The sequence below is a fragment of the Molothrus aeneus genome, chromosome 1 (assembly GCF_037042795.1).
Source record: "Molothrus aeneus isolate 106 chromosome 1, BPBGC_Maene_1.0, whole genome shotgun sequence".
Lineage (NCBI taxonomy): Eukaryota > Metazoa > Chordata > Aves > Passeriformes > Icteridae > Molothrus > Molothrus aeneus.
Window position 1 is genome coordinate 19,847,846 of NC_089646.1, and position 15,898 is coordinate 19,863,743.

General features: G+C 37.3%; 1 protein-coding gene across 1 annotated transcript in view; it reads right to left on the reverse strand.

Moving 5' to 3' along the window:
* Positions 1-15,898, reverse strand: part of MALRD1 (MAM and LDL receptor class A domain containing 1) — a 234,717-nt gene that overhangs the window by 3,183 nt on the left and 215,636 nt on the right. The window contains exons 36-37 of the mRNA XM_066548719.1: positions 8,273-8,355; positions 8,090-8,180 (exon numbers count right to left, since the gene is read on the reverse strand). Coding sequence (XP_066404816.1) covers positions 8,090-8,180; positions 8,273-8,355 — 174 coding nt within the window. The remainder of the gene's footprint in view (positions 1-8,089; positions 8,181-8,272; positions 8,356-15,898) is intronic.

Here is a 15,898-nt window from a genome sequence, read left to right on the forward strand (position 1 = left end):
AATGCAAGTATAATTCTATACATTAAATAAAAACATGTGATTACCTTAAAAGTTGCATTCCTATAATTTCTTTGCATGGGATGAAATCATGTTTTTCCTGTGTTTTGCTATGAGACTGACAATTCAGTGATTAACATGGTCTTAGACTCCAAGTTCAAGAGTGTCTTAGTTATTGCATTGTTATAAATACTCCACTTTTCCAATTAATTGGGAAAGAACTTGCATTTTGGGTCAAAATCATCAGCATCAGTTTTAAAGCTATACAAGCTTTTTCTACTCATATCTTTTTCTACAAAGGCAGGAATAAATATTCACTTAAGGTATTGAAATGCAAATTTTTCACTAATTAACACAATGCCTTAAACAATTTATAATAGATTATTAGGACAAATTTTTCTATTTGTGGATCTCATGTCCATTACCTCATCTGTAGATTTAAAGATATGCTTTCTTGATAGAGGTCTTCACATGTCCTATTTCTTTCTCAGAGCACTTATGACCTGTACAGTTAATCACATTTATTCTGCAAAAGCAGAATGGGCATGGAACATGCTGCCTAGATCTAATTTTTTTTTCCCTAATAGATGACGAGTTGTTAGTATTCCACATTGCTTGAAATCACAGAATCATGGACTCATTTATGTTGGAAGAGAACTCTAAGGTCACCGAGTCCAACGTTTGACTGATCACCACCTCGTCAGCTGGACTAAGTGTCATGTCCAGCCCCTTCCACCTCCACTGGCACTCTGTCCCATGCTTAACAACCCTTTTGGTGAAGAAATTCTTCCCGATGTCCAGCCTGAAGTCCCCTAGCACAGCTTGAGGCCACGTCCTCTTGTCCTGTCACTTGTTCCTCAGAGAAGGGACTCACCCCCATCTGGCCACAATCTCCTACCTCAGGTAGTTATGGAGAGCAGTAAGATCTTCCCTGACCCTTCTTTTCTCTTTTCAGGCAAAACACTTCCTGCTCCCTCAGTTGCTCCTCATAGGACTTAATTTCTACACCCTTCACCAGCTTTGTTGCTCTGGACTCTCTCCAGCACCTCAATGTCTTTGTTATAGTGAGATGCCCATCAAATAGTAGTATTGGAATCATCAAAACTGTTTCAATACCACATAAAAAGCAACAGATGTATTAGTTAAAATTACTGAAGAATGAAGCAGAAGCTAGTCTTCGCTTCTGAAATAATGCATTTAGGTTTTTTGGGTTTTATCCACAGTTTTTATCCCTTGTGTACATAGAAATCTGTATTCTAAGACAAAAATATTCTAAGTATTCTAAGACAAAAATTTTCCCTAAAGCTTCCCATCAGTCTTGATGATGGAGAAGTAGATTTTGTTCCTTTAAAAAGTATTTCTGTTCCAAAGCTGCTTCTGCAGGTGGTTGAAGCTATGTCACCCTAGAATCTGATAGACAGGCTCTGTGTTACTGGGGTAGGCAGGACTGAGGGGACAAGAGCAGCCACAGGAGCACAGCCCATAGAGATGTTGAGAAGGGAAGCTGTTCCTCAGTGGGAACCACAGAGGAGACACACTGCATTTCTGTTGCAAATAGGTAAAACCAGAATGGCTGCTTGGGAGGAAGACACAAGTAAGGCACAGAAATATTCTACCTTATGAATTAAATCAGTGCAAGAAGCTAAGTTTGGATTTTAGACTAAACCAGACATGTCTCCCTAAAATTTTTCACAAAAGACTGTCAGAAAATAATTGCTTCTAATGCCAGTCTCATAATTTATTTTGATTACCTGACACAACAATAGGGAGAGCTGAATATTTGAATCTGTTAATTTTTTCATTTGATGTAATCTTAACTGTAATAAATAATGATATTCTGATTCATTTAGTTTGCTTAGTGAAGCAGTGAAAGATTATTTATATGCCTACTAAGTGTACATTTGCATCCCAGTCCTCCTGAATGAAGTCCAGAAAATGTGTACGAAATTTATTTTTTACTCTAATATGAAAGCATGGCTCACAAAATCTAAGGCCAGAAACAAAATTAGATGAGAAGTTTTTAAGGAGTTTGGCTCTGCTTCTAAACTAGTGCCCAAAGGGCCACTTGCATGCCTTAATTTTGGCGCCTCATTGGGACATCACAAACCAACTGTATGGCCTAAAAGCATGATATGGAATTAAGCAAATCAGTTCTCCTTAGAGTCAGTGGAGACACTTCCAAAGGGCAACACAGGTCACACAATTCTCAGTGTGAACCACCCTTACTGTGCCGGTAGCAAATGGTAAGGACAGGAATTGGTCTGATTCTATTTCATCACTCCTTTAAACTTGAGCAGTTTGTGCAAGATGCATACACAGCTTATTTGGGCAAGAACATGCTGAGTACTTAGGTCTGTCCTGAGGGCAGGAGGGTGCTGAACACAGATCTCCAGCTTCCTCTGCAAGGAGGAGAACTAACAGAAGGATACTGTGCCAAACTGTGGGCACCAGAGTGCTGGCCAAGTTCTTCAACAACACGTTTTTGGTTACTGTGCTTAGTGCTGAAATTGGTCCTGTCTATGTCTCAAGCAATAAAATTGAGTCCAGCAGATTTCAGGTGTCTTCTCCCTCTAGATCTGAATCATGAAAAGCATATGTATTAGTGACTGAATCTTAGGGATAATGGCAATTTTATGGCCCAAAATATGGACACTGCTTGAATTTATGCACCAGAAACTTAGGTGGAAAATGAAATTTTGCAATTTCACTCCTGTTCTTACAAACATTTTTTTCAAAATTCAAAAGCCACCTTGAATATACTACCTTATATAACTTATGCTACACATACATACACCATATATAAATGCATACATGCATACATATGAATATGTTTATACATTCTTATATATATGGTTATCCCTGTTTGTGAATGCAGCAAGCAATACTTTCTAAAGGATATCAATAGATAGCCTTAACATTTCTAAAATATTTTCAAATTACTTAAATGGCCTTAAAGAATTTGTAAGAGAAAATTTAATCACATGTTTACACAAGTGCTGTAATCTATCAATTGGATGAGGTAGCAACTGCAGTAAAAAAGTAAAAAAAAAAAGTAAAAAAAAAAGTTAAAAATACTCAAATATGTGTGTAAGGTAGTTTAGAAAGAACTGGGTTTTCTAACATAACCAGAAATACCACAATAAGAATGGAGAGAATTAATCATCTTAGGTTGAGGTAACATTAGGCATAGCTTTACTAAGCTCATCTGCATTCCTTAGTAGCAAAAACTACTGCCTTGTCAGAGGTTTCTCCACTACAATTCACAAAGACAGGAAGAAGTTTTATGCTCCACAAAATACCCTCCACTGCATAAACAGACTGCTGAGTAACATCATTCTTGTTAATGGAAAATTTAAATATGTAAATTTCATTTTTTTGGATGCAAGAGCTCATAATTTTGTACTTTTCAATATGCCTTTAAAAGAAAAAAACAAATCTTTCATAGAGAACACAGATTCTTAGTAAATACAGTACTGGAGGAATGCTTATCTGATCCATAACAACAATGACAAAGTCCTAGTCGACCAAAGATTTAATTACAATTAAGCTACTAATTAAAATAATCCCTTAAAAGAATTTTTATAGGTGTGCTAAAACTGCAGTTCTTAACAGAAACTAAAACTCAAGATCTTAATTTCCAAAGCATGTCTAAAATATTTTCAACTATATTTTGCATATCCCATAAAAGAAATAGGAGGCATGATGCAAGGAGAGAAGACTTTCCAAAAGCTGCATCTAAAATAATGTACAGGCCACTTGGATGTTTGAGTTGACTGTTAATATGCTGTAGGGGTTTCCTAAGTCTGTTCTTTGTATCTTTTGAGTCACTTTGGGGAAGCAATTTTTTTTTAATTAAATCACTCCTTTGCAACGTTCATCTTTGTGATCCTGAAGGCTACAGACTACAGACTGTCTGTGCCTCAGTGTGTTTCCTCCTGTTTCTGTGCAGTCCTTCCTATGTGTGGTGATCATCAGATGTAACATTTCAGAAAAACTGAAAAATTCTGAGAACGACAATACCCTACAGAGGAATCAATGGATTTGGATAGCAGCATTGGACTAGTACAACAATTCCCAACCAACATTTATGGCTAATGCTTCCAAATTTTGGTTTACTTTTTCCCATAAAACTGCACATTTTTCTCCCATTATACATGAACTGTATCTGTCTCTGTTCCAGTTCACAAGCTGAAAACCATTCACTAAATGTCATTATGCTGTCGTTCTGTTTATCTCTTCGGGATGTAGGAACAGAGGCACAGCCAGCAATGACCTCTGGCAGCCCCTCAGATCTGTTTGGAGAGCTTCCCTTGGAATATACCACCCGTTCCTTCACACCAGACCTCCAGAAGGGTATGGTCTGATTGCAGAAAGTCTGGCAACAGAAACTGGGAATCATCATAATTGTAAGTAAACCTTAACTATGTAGAAAGACTAAAGCACTGAGCTTGTTTACCCTGAAGAAAGCAGCCTGTAAGGAGGCATGACAACTGCCTTCAAGAAGAGAAAAAGCTTCCTGCAAGGAGGAAGGGAGTGATCTGTTATTGCCCATGGTGAATAGGAATAAAATTAAATGATAAACAGACATATCAGCAGTTGGAAAATAACTTTCTAACAGCAAACTTCTTTCTACCCAAGGTACCAATATAGCCCGAGGATGTCATCAAATTCATGTTGCTAGAGGTTTTTAAATGTGAACTCAGGAGTGATACAATAGAGTCTGTGATGTGGCAGGATGAAAAATGGCCTCTGTGGACCCTTTCTTTCCATGATTTTCTATCATTTTAAAATGCTTTCTCATAAGACCTCAGTTTTTCACTCTTTTGCTTGTGTGGCAAGATACATTGTTATATGCTTTGGAAAATTTGCTGTCTGTGTTCATTAAGATTGACAGAACTGATAATAGCTATGGTGCATTGGCCTTGCAGTGGATGGCACAGTTCAGGAACAGGAAAGAAACAAACTGAAATGACCCAGGGACACTGACTGATTTGGAGGCAGTAGTAAAAAGGCATAGCTTGGCTGGACAGAAAGTCACTTACTTTTCATACTCTCACATTTCAAATTACAGTGAAGTATTAGAAAGCAGCTGCAAAAAAATGGAAGCTAAAATGAAGCTTTGCTTCTATTTGGTCAACAAGGACAGATGTTACTGGTAGAATGGAGCAACTGGCAACCTTCCCTTCTGGATTAGGGAACATCATCTCTATAGTGCAAACAGGAATGAGAGACACTCACAAGCTTCTCTGATTTGGGGCTTCTATACAAAGGTTTCACATATCCCCAGCTGGGGACTGGGAAGTATCTGACATATCTGAATGCTGTCATGGCAATGAAGTATGCTGCTGCCAAGCCATGTAAAGCTGCTTTTGTCCATTAGGAAGTAAACTTGCATGATGACTTCCAGTAACTCCCACTCAGTAACAGGAGTGATTAAAGCCTGCAGATCAGAAATTAAATTCTGCAAAGGAGAAGGAGATAGAAAAGGGGAAGCAGGGCATCCATTCTGGGTTGAAGGGAAGGGTTAAAGCACTATTATTGTTTCCAGAGAAGAAGAAGAGGGACAAATGTGATTTAGGTTCTCACTGCTGTTAGTGACAAATTTTTAGCTGGCAATCACCTGAGGGCTACTCAGCCTATCCCTACTGCCTCCTACCTGGTTTTCTGATAAAAAAAATGAATCGTATTAGACTCTTAAGCTTCTCCAGCTCTTGTGCACATTCCTGTACTATTTTCCCTGAGACTTAGATGGACCTACACAACATTTTAGGATGTCATGGGAGCTAACACCTACAACTCCTAATGTACTCCTTTGGAGAACCTTTGGAGAACCATCTGCCAGTGCCTGCATAGGTGGGTCTATACAGAAAAGCAATGGGACACTAACAGAATTTACATAAAAATAGCAAGGAAAAGAACTTATCAAAAGGTAGTAAATATGGCCTCAAGCATGTGAAAGCTTCCCTAGAGTGACTCTAGTGCCTAATGATTTTATGAAAACAACATGGCTCAGGAGGGCTAAAAGCAGACACAAGTGAAAATTAGCTGTAAGAAACTATAATTTATGTGCCAGTAAAATCCTCTCATTCATCAAATCCCTTGAAAAAAATCAGGAGTAAAATCTCATGCCTCTGTGTGGTGCTGTCACATTGTACATTTTACAGACTTATGCAAACACAAGTCACTTCTTATCATAAGCCTTATCCTAAAGATCCAAACTTCAGTACATTAACATTGGCTGCATTTTGACTTGTCATTTCTGATTATTGATTAAGCAGTTCAGGAATAACTTGCCTTAATTTACTTCTATGTTTCCAGCTGTGATTTTTATATGCCAAACCACTAGGTAGTTGAAGAGGAAGAACCCGGATGAACTTATCTTCTCAAATTCAAAATTTCAGATTTCATTGTTTTCACAATTTCAAAAAAATTGCCATTTATTAGCTAATTTTTTTCTTAGCAAGATGCCTATAAAAGCATTTTCACTTACATGTTAAGTAGACTGTGACTGAAAACAAGGAAAATAAAAAAATTATTTGTAATGTGGGCAAAATGATTTGACAATTTCAGTTTCTAATAGACAAAATTTGTAGCCACAAAAATTTTCATCATCAAAACTTACATTTCTCAAAACTTTAATGAAAACAATCGAGACCAGAATAAGCTTTGTTTTGTAAGCTTGTCTAATCCTCTCTTTCACAGCTCTGGTCCCCTGCATATCAGAGCTGTGGTATATTCTTACAGCCATACTAAGATGATCCTTATTCATCTCTGTTTTATACCTAATAGGACCACATTGATTAGCATCATATTGCAACAGGGTAGAAAAAAGACTGCTATCTTTTTTTTGGTAGCATAATAATTATAAGAAAAGAAAAAAAAAATCTTTAAGTATAGATTTATGGGTAAAAGAGATGTGAATGGCAGTGCAGTAACTTTTGAGTAGACATTTATGAAAGAAAAACATAGAGGGAGTGTTGAATGAGAGTACAGAAGAAGTAGTGGAGGAAACAAGAATATTTTAAATTAAAACACTATCAAACATGTTTTGAGAAATTGAACTCTTTTTTCAAAGATAAATATTGAAATCACAAAAAGAAAAATGCAGCAGCTCTTACAATACGAGTAATCTTGCCATTCTGAAGTGCTTTTCTGTATGTGTGCCTTGGCAGGTTGTATTAATGTGAATGAATTAAATCTTAAAGCCCCGGGAAATCAGATAAGGAAATGTTATTCCTGCTTTCAAGAAGAGGAAGGAGACGTAAGGAAAGCAGGTGAAGCTATGCACTCAATTAACAGAAGCTCAACCAATAAAGGTTTCTGCTTCAACATTTTGTTCTGTGTCCACAGACAGCTCTACCTGTCAGGGGAGCATGCAGATAGGAGATGTCAGCAGCAATAATGTCAGGACAGCAGTCTGCACAGTTTAGTAGATACTTTGGGAGATAACAACATCCCCAAAGAGAGGGAAGTCTATAGCAGAGAACAAGTTTAAAGGAAAAGAGACAGCTTTGAAGATGAATTCTGGAGAAGAAAATGAAGGGTGAGGAATATCTAACAGCACAAAAATGGACAAGGAAATGTGCAACAGGAATTGCTGAAAGGGAGGAAGGGACAGTGCTAGGTACTTGCTGGCAGAGAAGGATCTAGCAGAATAAGTTGAGAGGCAGAGAAGCAATACAGGGGTTAGAGTAAAATAAACAGTTGGGCTAGAGAGAAAAAGCAGAGATTATTGAAGGAGAGAAAAAACAGAGATTATCAGATGGATGACAGGATGGGCTTGTAAATATATCTGTGAAATACTGAATTGTCAGTTGAAGGCATATCCTAAAAACCTCTAAAATTTATGATTTAAGAATACTCATACAATGCCACAATGAAAACATTCTAGGCAATCAAGCCATTGCTCATTGTTTCCAGACTGGGGCCCAGTAAGGTCAGTTTTTGTTGCAAAGTTACATTTTCTGCTTAGTGTTTCATATGAAGACAGACTGTGGGGAGATTCAAAACTGAAACCAATGAACCTGGGTAGTTGGCCATTGCTCTGTGCCACATTTGTGTCTGCTATACGCAAAATAAAAGTTTTACTTACATTTCTGGTGCTTTCTTCTTTGAAAGAAAATACAAGGCAGCAGCTGTAATTTTAATCAGTAAGAAACCGATACCCAATCCAATCCAAATATCTGCAAAATCAGATCAATCAAAGACAAAAATAAGTAAAATGAAAGACTCAAAGGATGAATTGAAAGATATTACTTTCTTTTTACAGACCTACCATTTTGTAGGGGACTTGAAGTTGGAGGCTGAAGAGGCTTAGCACTTATGTGGCAACGGTTTCCTTTCCATCCTTTTCCACATCTGTGAATAAAACAAGAATTTTTGAAGAAGGGAGGAGAAAGGATCATAAACAGTGATGAGCACGGAGGAAAGGCCAAAATTTTGAGCACTTTTGCCAGTGACTAAAGCTTATCCAGGAATCACGAAGAGCAGCATCAAAATTAACATAATGGCATCTAAGTGAGAAATACACAAAGCAAACTAAGAGAGAAAAAAATAAAACTAAGTTCAAAGATTAGAATTGGCTTCCTTTTCCATAATGCCATCATATTGTTCTCTCACAGCAAAAGAAATGTCACCAATTTCCATGTATCCTCCATGTGAGAGTTAAATACATATCTGAGTTGAGGGACTGAGACCCTAATTTAGAGAAAGACACACAATTAGAATACGAGAAATATCTTTTTCTCCTGTCACCTAAGTTGTCCTTCTTGTTTTTCTATTTTTTGGTAAAATGGTACCTCTTCAACAAATACCTTGTCAAAACCAAAGCTACACTTGAATGTAAAATTATTCCAAAGTTTCTGTTTGCTAAAATTTGGTCTTGATTTGAAGTGAGCAAAATATAAAATATCTGACACAAGCTTTGCTGTTTTGATTTATACTTGCTGCTTAATGGTTAATCGAATTCAACAAAAAGGTCTATATCATTTGTCACTTTAATTTGCCTCAATTATGTTTTTGTCTACTTGCTTTTATTGTGGTCTTCTGTCTCCATGAGAATGAAGGGACCCTGGACACCTAGGTGAGACACATGCAATTTGGGGAATTTCAAAATGGCTACAGCATAAAGGGTTTTTCGGGGGATGGCCACACACTGGCATCTTAATTTCAGGCACCCCACATGGTGTTTGAACTCCATCCTGAGTGTATTGATGGAATGACTTCTACCAGCTTTCCAATTATATGCATGGCTGGTGATTTATGGGCCTCATAAATTTTGAATATTTTTTAGAAGTGTGTATCAGGAAAAAGTGATGGTAGTAGTCCAGTTTCAGTCCTACTAATGCCAAATGCATGAAAAATTCTTTTCACCTATTATTTCTTTCTTTACAGTTTCATAAACTATTAATGTGGGCTGGAATGCATATTGAGATGCTTACTAACTCTATCACTTTTTTTTCCATAGTCACCACTTTTTAAGATGCAATTTTGAAATTTTAGTTGCCTCTCCTTAAATGTATAGCATGAAGCCTCACATATACACAATTAAATCTTTTTATTAAGCTTCTTTAATTTGAACATGTGAGCGAGGACTTCATGCTATTTCCATAGTTTAGCACAAGGTATTGCCCACATGCCTTATCCTAGCAGCTGCACACTGAGGCATTTCAGAGGGACAGGAAGGCATTTCAGAGGCACAGGAGTACTTCATTTTCCCAGAAAATGACTTAGGAGTGCTGGATGTAGGTGGGGTGACAGGAGCAGCAAAAATCTGTAGCTGCAATGATAATTAGAATCCTTAAAGGATCAGGGCATGCCAGAAACCCGATCAATATCCCAGTTTCAGACATGACAGGAAGGTGACTTCGCCGAAGACCAAAAGAGACTGATGCACAATTTATTGCAATTCAGTGTATGGTTAAAAAATTCTGGGCAGAGACTATGCCAGAAGGGAAGTACCAACTTTAGTCAAATACAGTGGGCAGAGGGAGATTTTATTTAACCCATTTCCACCACAGATGGGTTTTCTGTGGTTAAAGGGTTACCTTATTCAAAGTTACTAATTGATATACTAACGAATCCTAGCTTTAGAAATTAGAGCCAGTGATATATTTTGACATGCTAACTCTAAAGAAAAAATGGTATTTCAGCTGACAGCTCTGGCTGAGCTGGAGACCCATTGTATTCAGTGACTGAAAATACCTGGTCTCTTCAATCCTCCTTCTTCAGCATACTACAAAAAATCATGTTATTCATAAGCTGCTCTTTTATGCAGACTGATGATCTTATAAAAATGTCAAATTGCAGCTGGGCTGACACCAAGCTCTGTGGATCTATGTAGAAACATTGCAATCTGCTGGTAATCACCCATCAAAAGAACTTTCTGATTGCTCTCAATTGTATAATTTCCTTTCTCCCTGTTTGCCAGATATTCTGTTGAACTAGATATGCTTTTAACCAAAATTGGCCTCTTTCTTGTCACTGCAGGACTTACTTGGCTGTAAAAGAAAGAATAAGAACACAGATTTGCAGCTGTGCACAAGCACTACTCAGAGTGGCAAGGAGAGGTGCCATTTGCTGGTTTGGAGGCACCAGGACATAATTCACCTCAGAGCTGGTAAAGAGGTAGTTCTAATAAAGCAGGTGTGTGTACAGGTAGGACTGTAGGAAAGTTCTACTACACAGAAATATCTAAATACATCTTCATATGCTGTGTTTCCATTTATTGATGGAGTATTTCCACGTATTCATGCTATGTTTGAATTGTGGGTAAAAAAGTTAAGCATCTTTTAGTTTACCTTCCTATACACACAGGTTTTGTGATCAACTACTAACTCCCTTGGCTTGGCCATTCATTCCTCTTCAATCTCTGAATGCTACATGACACATACCACTTAGGAATTGATGTCAGACTATCAAGGTGTAATTTTAGCCAGTGAAATGATTTTCCACTGTGTCCATCTAGGTTGCTACTGTAAGTATCACTGACATTGGCTGGGGAAAAAAGAAAAGTGTAAAAATGGATAAAGGTAGAGCAAAGATAATATCTCTGGAACTTGGCTACTTATAAGGAAAAATTAAAAAAACAAATTGATGGGAAAAATGTTGTAAAGCATGAAGCATGGAGACTATTTTATAGGGAGAGGGGGGAAAGAAGGCAAAAAAAGATGAAGACAGTAAAAACAGCATAGCTAATCCTTAAAGACCGGGATGGGAAAGGAGTGCTAAACAACAACGACAACAAAAAAAGAGTAAATAAGTTGGTTAAGTGCTCCCACATGTATCTTCACACATTAATTTATTTGTTATTTTTAAACTATGATAGGGAATCTTAGCCATTGTCTCTGCCAATGAAGTAAAACATTCGACTGTCAGAAAAATCTGTTATAATTTGGAGATTCATTCAACCCTTTATCAGATTTGTTTTTTCATTACTAACAAAATTCCATCTTCTCAAGTAAAAAAAAAAAAAGACAAGGGAAAGTAAGAGTTACAGCTAGTTTGGAAGCCTGCAACTTTCAGTGAGTCTCCAAAAAAACTTGGGAAAATTGCTCATTAATAGCTCTCAGCTGATACAAACATTGCCTCCGGCTTTTAATGAAGCTAAGCTTTTCTGTTCCCAGAATAGAAGGAAACTTGTCTTAAATATTCAAAACAATCTTGTTTCATAAATGTCTTGCAAGATTTTTTTCCTTCTATATCTATCATCTCTATAAACTCCAGCTGACTACAGTGATAACTGATGGAGAACTCACTCTGTAACTTGAGAGGAAAGGATAGAATGAGATTTCTGGCACCAATATCTGCCAATAACTTAGATTAGAGAAGAAGAGAAGATAACAGCTCTAGACCATGAAGGTAAATAAAGTATAAATAGTTTTTATCAAACTACTCCAGTTATTTCTCTGTATTAGAAATCTGAGGTGTACTTTCAAAACAAACAAATATTTAAGGCATAGTCTTCTTTAGGACAGCTGGAGGTTTTGCTAAGAAATGCGGAATAAAAATCTTTTACAGGTTTGAAAATGCTATACCACTATATATTATTTTATATTTAACAAAATCCAAAAACTATTGCAGGCAAAAACCAACTGATCAAACTAGTTGGTTAGAAGCTATGCAAAACTTACATGACAAAACACAGAACCAATCAGCCTTAATAAATGAGATACATGTACCCCCTTCTCTGAGTCTGACTGTCCATGGCCTTCTGCCTGCGCAGTCCTTTGCAGCAGTGTTGTTGTGTGGGTGTTGAAAAGATGTTCTCCTCATCTAATGACATTTCCTGTAGGCTTCACACTCTGTCCAATGCATGAAGACTAGGCAGTTGATAAAAAACTGGAAGAGTCCCTCTTTTCATTGAGGAATAAAATAAAAATATTGGGAAAAAAAGGTGGCAAGGAAAGTCATGGTATAAGTTTACAGTGATTTTGAGGAGATCGATGAGGTTTCCCCAGGTGTTTGTACTGGGGGCACAGAATACACAATCCTTTGCTTTTGCAATCACAAAATAATAGTCTCAACCCTCAGACTTCATTTAACTGTTACTGCAAAATTGTATCAGTGAATAATAGTAATAATACCAGGCATCTTTATAGGAAATCAAGTCAAACTTCACCTTAGTACTGTGCAACCCTTGGGACAATCAGTCCTGAATTGAACTTTGATTAACAGCACCAGCTTAGAGCAGCCTCTGCATACACCCAAGAGATGACTCAAGTCCAGATGATGAAGGAGAACACCCTTAACTACCCATCCACTGCTGAGCATGGACTGTACTTCTAGGAGGCTGATAAGCTGCTTCTTCAAAGCCACAATTACTCTTCTCTCTGATGAGAGCAGCCAGGGATAGGCCAATGCTGTTGTGGTGTAAGGACCTTAAGGATTACAGATCAACCATGTCTTCTGGGCTATGTGTTAAATCTTCATTAGCAGGGTAATGGGAATTTTGAAGAGCTTCCTTAATAATCCTCTTCTGCTATTTTATTTTTAAGACAGACAATTCTGAAAAGACTGAATTTATCTCTTGAGCCATGAAGCTGAAATTCCACATTATTTATGTACAATTAATTTCCTTGGACTAATGACATCTTGACTAATTAGCAGAACCACATTTTATACAAGTCTTAAGCTTAACTGAAATACAGATATAGCCATTGCAATCCTTTTAGACAGGAAACTCCTCCTAGTTGAAACAGGAGGAGCAACAGAGAAAGACAGATGAAATAGCACTTGAATACCTCCATCCCAGTGCACATCCTAATCTATCCTGCCTGACAAAACGTCTTCTGCTATTAGCGAGTTCTTATAGAAAAGTCACCCTGGAAGGCAGAATGTTAGCCCTTCAGATTTGCTTCCAGGATTTCCAACTCATTAATCCCCATATACATACTGGTAATACAGAGGAAAGAACTTAGCATTGCCTGTGTTGCTGCATCCTGTGCCTGCAGTTGTGGCTCATCTCACTCAGAATGAAAAATAAAAACCAGACAAGGTGTCTGTTGTTTTCGATGTTCAGTCAGGGCATTTTTAATTTCCAAGAACATGTCTGGCTAATACACCACTTCATTTCAGAATATCAAAACACACCTCCTTTTCCTATTTTTATCTGAAGAAATTGTTATACAGAAAATCTAATCTGTTATGCCTTGTGCATATTCAGAATGACCAAAAGTTATTCAGCCAACTATTCAGTGTTGGTATTAATAGTATGTAGACAAGGGCAGTAATGTGTGGATGATTGTAGCTATATATTCCTCTGAACATGACTGTACACTTTGCAATATCCTTTAGAGAATGTTCTTACGAATCTGCCCCAATGCAGTGAGACAGGACCTTCCGTGTGAGCTCAGATTTGCCATTGCCATGTTTCTGATGCATTTGCTGTTTATAATACATTACTTGGGGAATATGTAATGTATTATAAACTCACATGAGTGCTGACATTGTCTGGGAGCTGTGTCGTGTATGCCTACATGCTGGACAGCTGCTGTGTAGCAGTGCAGGCTGCTCCAGGAGTGGTGTTGGATGATACAGGGGAAAAAAACCCACCCAAACCACAACTCTAGCTTATTGTGGGAACAGAATGTACACCTCTTTGCTATATCAGTGTAGAAGTTTCTCTGTTCACTAGTTTTTGCCACCAATATTGTGCAAATAAAGCTTCACTAGACTCTTGATGGAAACAGCAACTCTTCATTCCATTATGAAGGAAGAAGCAAACTCTACTGCAGCACAGTAGTTTTTGCACACACACACACACCCCCCAAAGATCCTCAGATGCTGTAAACTCCCACTAGCCCTGCAAGGAACAACAGAGGAGCAAGAGCTCCCCACAAATGGCCATAAAAGAAAGCTGACTAAACTTCTGAACAGAATTATATAGTGTGACTCTGTATGGTAACAGAGGCCTGGAATTTGAGGATGTAGATATGGCTTCTCTTCTAAAATCTGTTAAAATTCATAAGTGGCAAATACAAATGAATCAACATGAAGGAGAGCAATATAAGGTATAAACAGATTCTAAAAGAACTATAAATACTCTGTGAAAAGATCTATATATCCTCATAGATTTTCAAGGAAAGTAATGGCTCACTTGGTATCATAAAAGCCTGCAGTATGCATAATGAGTAAGATAGAAGACTTTCGAGATTACAGTGATTAAAGTCATATGGCAGAGTCTGAAAAGATCAGATTTAATTTACACAGAAGATGAGTGGGAGCAGATATGCTGAAGGTAAACAAAATGATATATGGTAAATGGAAGAAAAATCATATGTTGCTGTCTATCTTCTAGAAAATTCAATCAAACTGAAAAGAAATACATCTTAAACTAATATTAAGGGATCTATTTGTCACGCAGTTGTTAGCTGACCTGAGGGAGTCCTTGCCCCACAGCAAGTCTTAAAAGCCAAGAACTTAATGATATGTAGTAGAGAGAGCTCCTTTAATCAGAGAATGAAACTCTTTAGAGATTGCAGAGTCCAATGCGATAACTGATGGCAATTTGGAAGAAAATTCATACACTGGCATCATTATCTTTTATATGTATCTTTTCTCCAGTGTGTGCTGGGAGCTACTCCCAGGTTCCTAGCATGACACGCTGATTACTCATTGCTCTTATAGCCACAATGAGAGGTTCTAATTACAGCCTGAGTTGAATAGCAGAATTGTTATAAGTAAGGAATTGTTTTTCATAGAGATACACAATGAAACTATGGTAACCAGTTTAAAGGTTTAGAGTGGCAGTTAATTCTTCTAGCATTAAGCACCTGGAAAGGGAGGTACCTAGAGACAGTTTGGACAAACTCAGACTAGGTGAAATAAAGAGACCAGTCCAGACTGGGTCCTTTACCTGTGTTTGTAGCAGTGTCACAATGAATAATTCTGACTAAATAGGTATGTTTAGCTTTTTCACAGCCAGGCAAGAGGAACAAAACCTTAATATTTGCTATGAAATATTGAAACAGAAAATAAGCAACTTCTGGTTTTAGAATAAGAGCATGAAGGTGAGATTTTTATCCTGGACAACTTGTGGATGACTTCCTGTTATAGGTGCAGGCAAACCCTTTATTACATGGGGAAGGATAAATTCTTCCTCTAATGCCTGCCATTTTAAACCGAGAGGTTGGAAAATTTCAGAGCAAATATTTCTTCACTGAAATTAGTTGATTCATGAAAAGGCTTATATTTCATGGAGAATTTGAACTTAAATATTAAACAAATTCTGTCAGAACCTGAAACTTGCCTGATCTGCCTGATTTCTTTCTGGCTCCTAACCTAAACACTTCATAACTAAGTAAAATTTTGAAGTTATTCTGATGAGAATTACACTGATCTGAAAAACAAATTACTTTATTGTTTCCATAAATTCTTTCTTTTTCAAACCAGTGCCTGATAA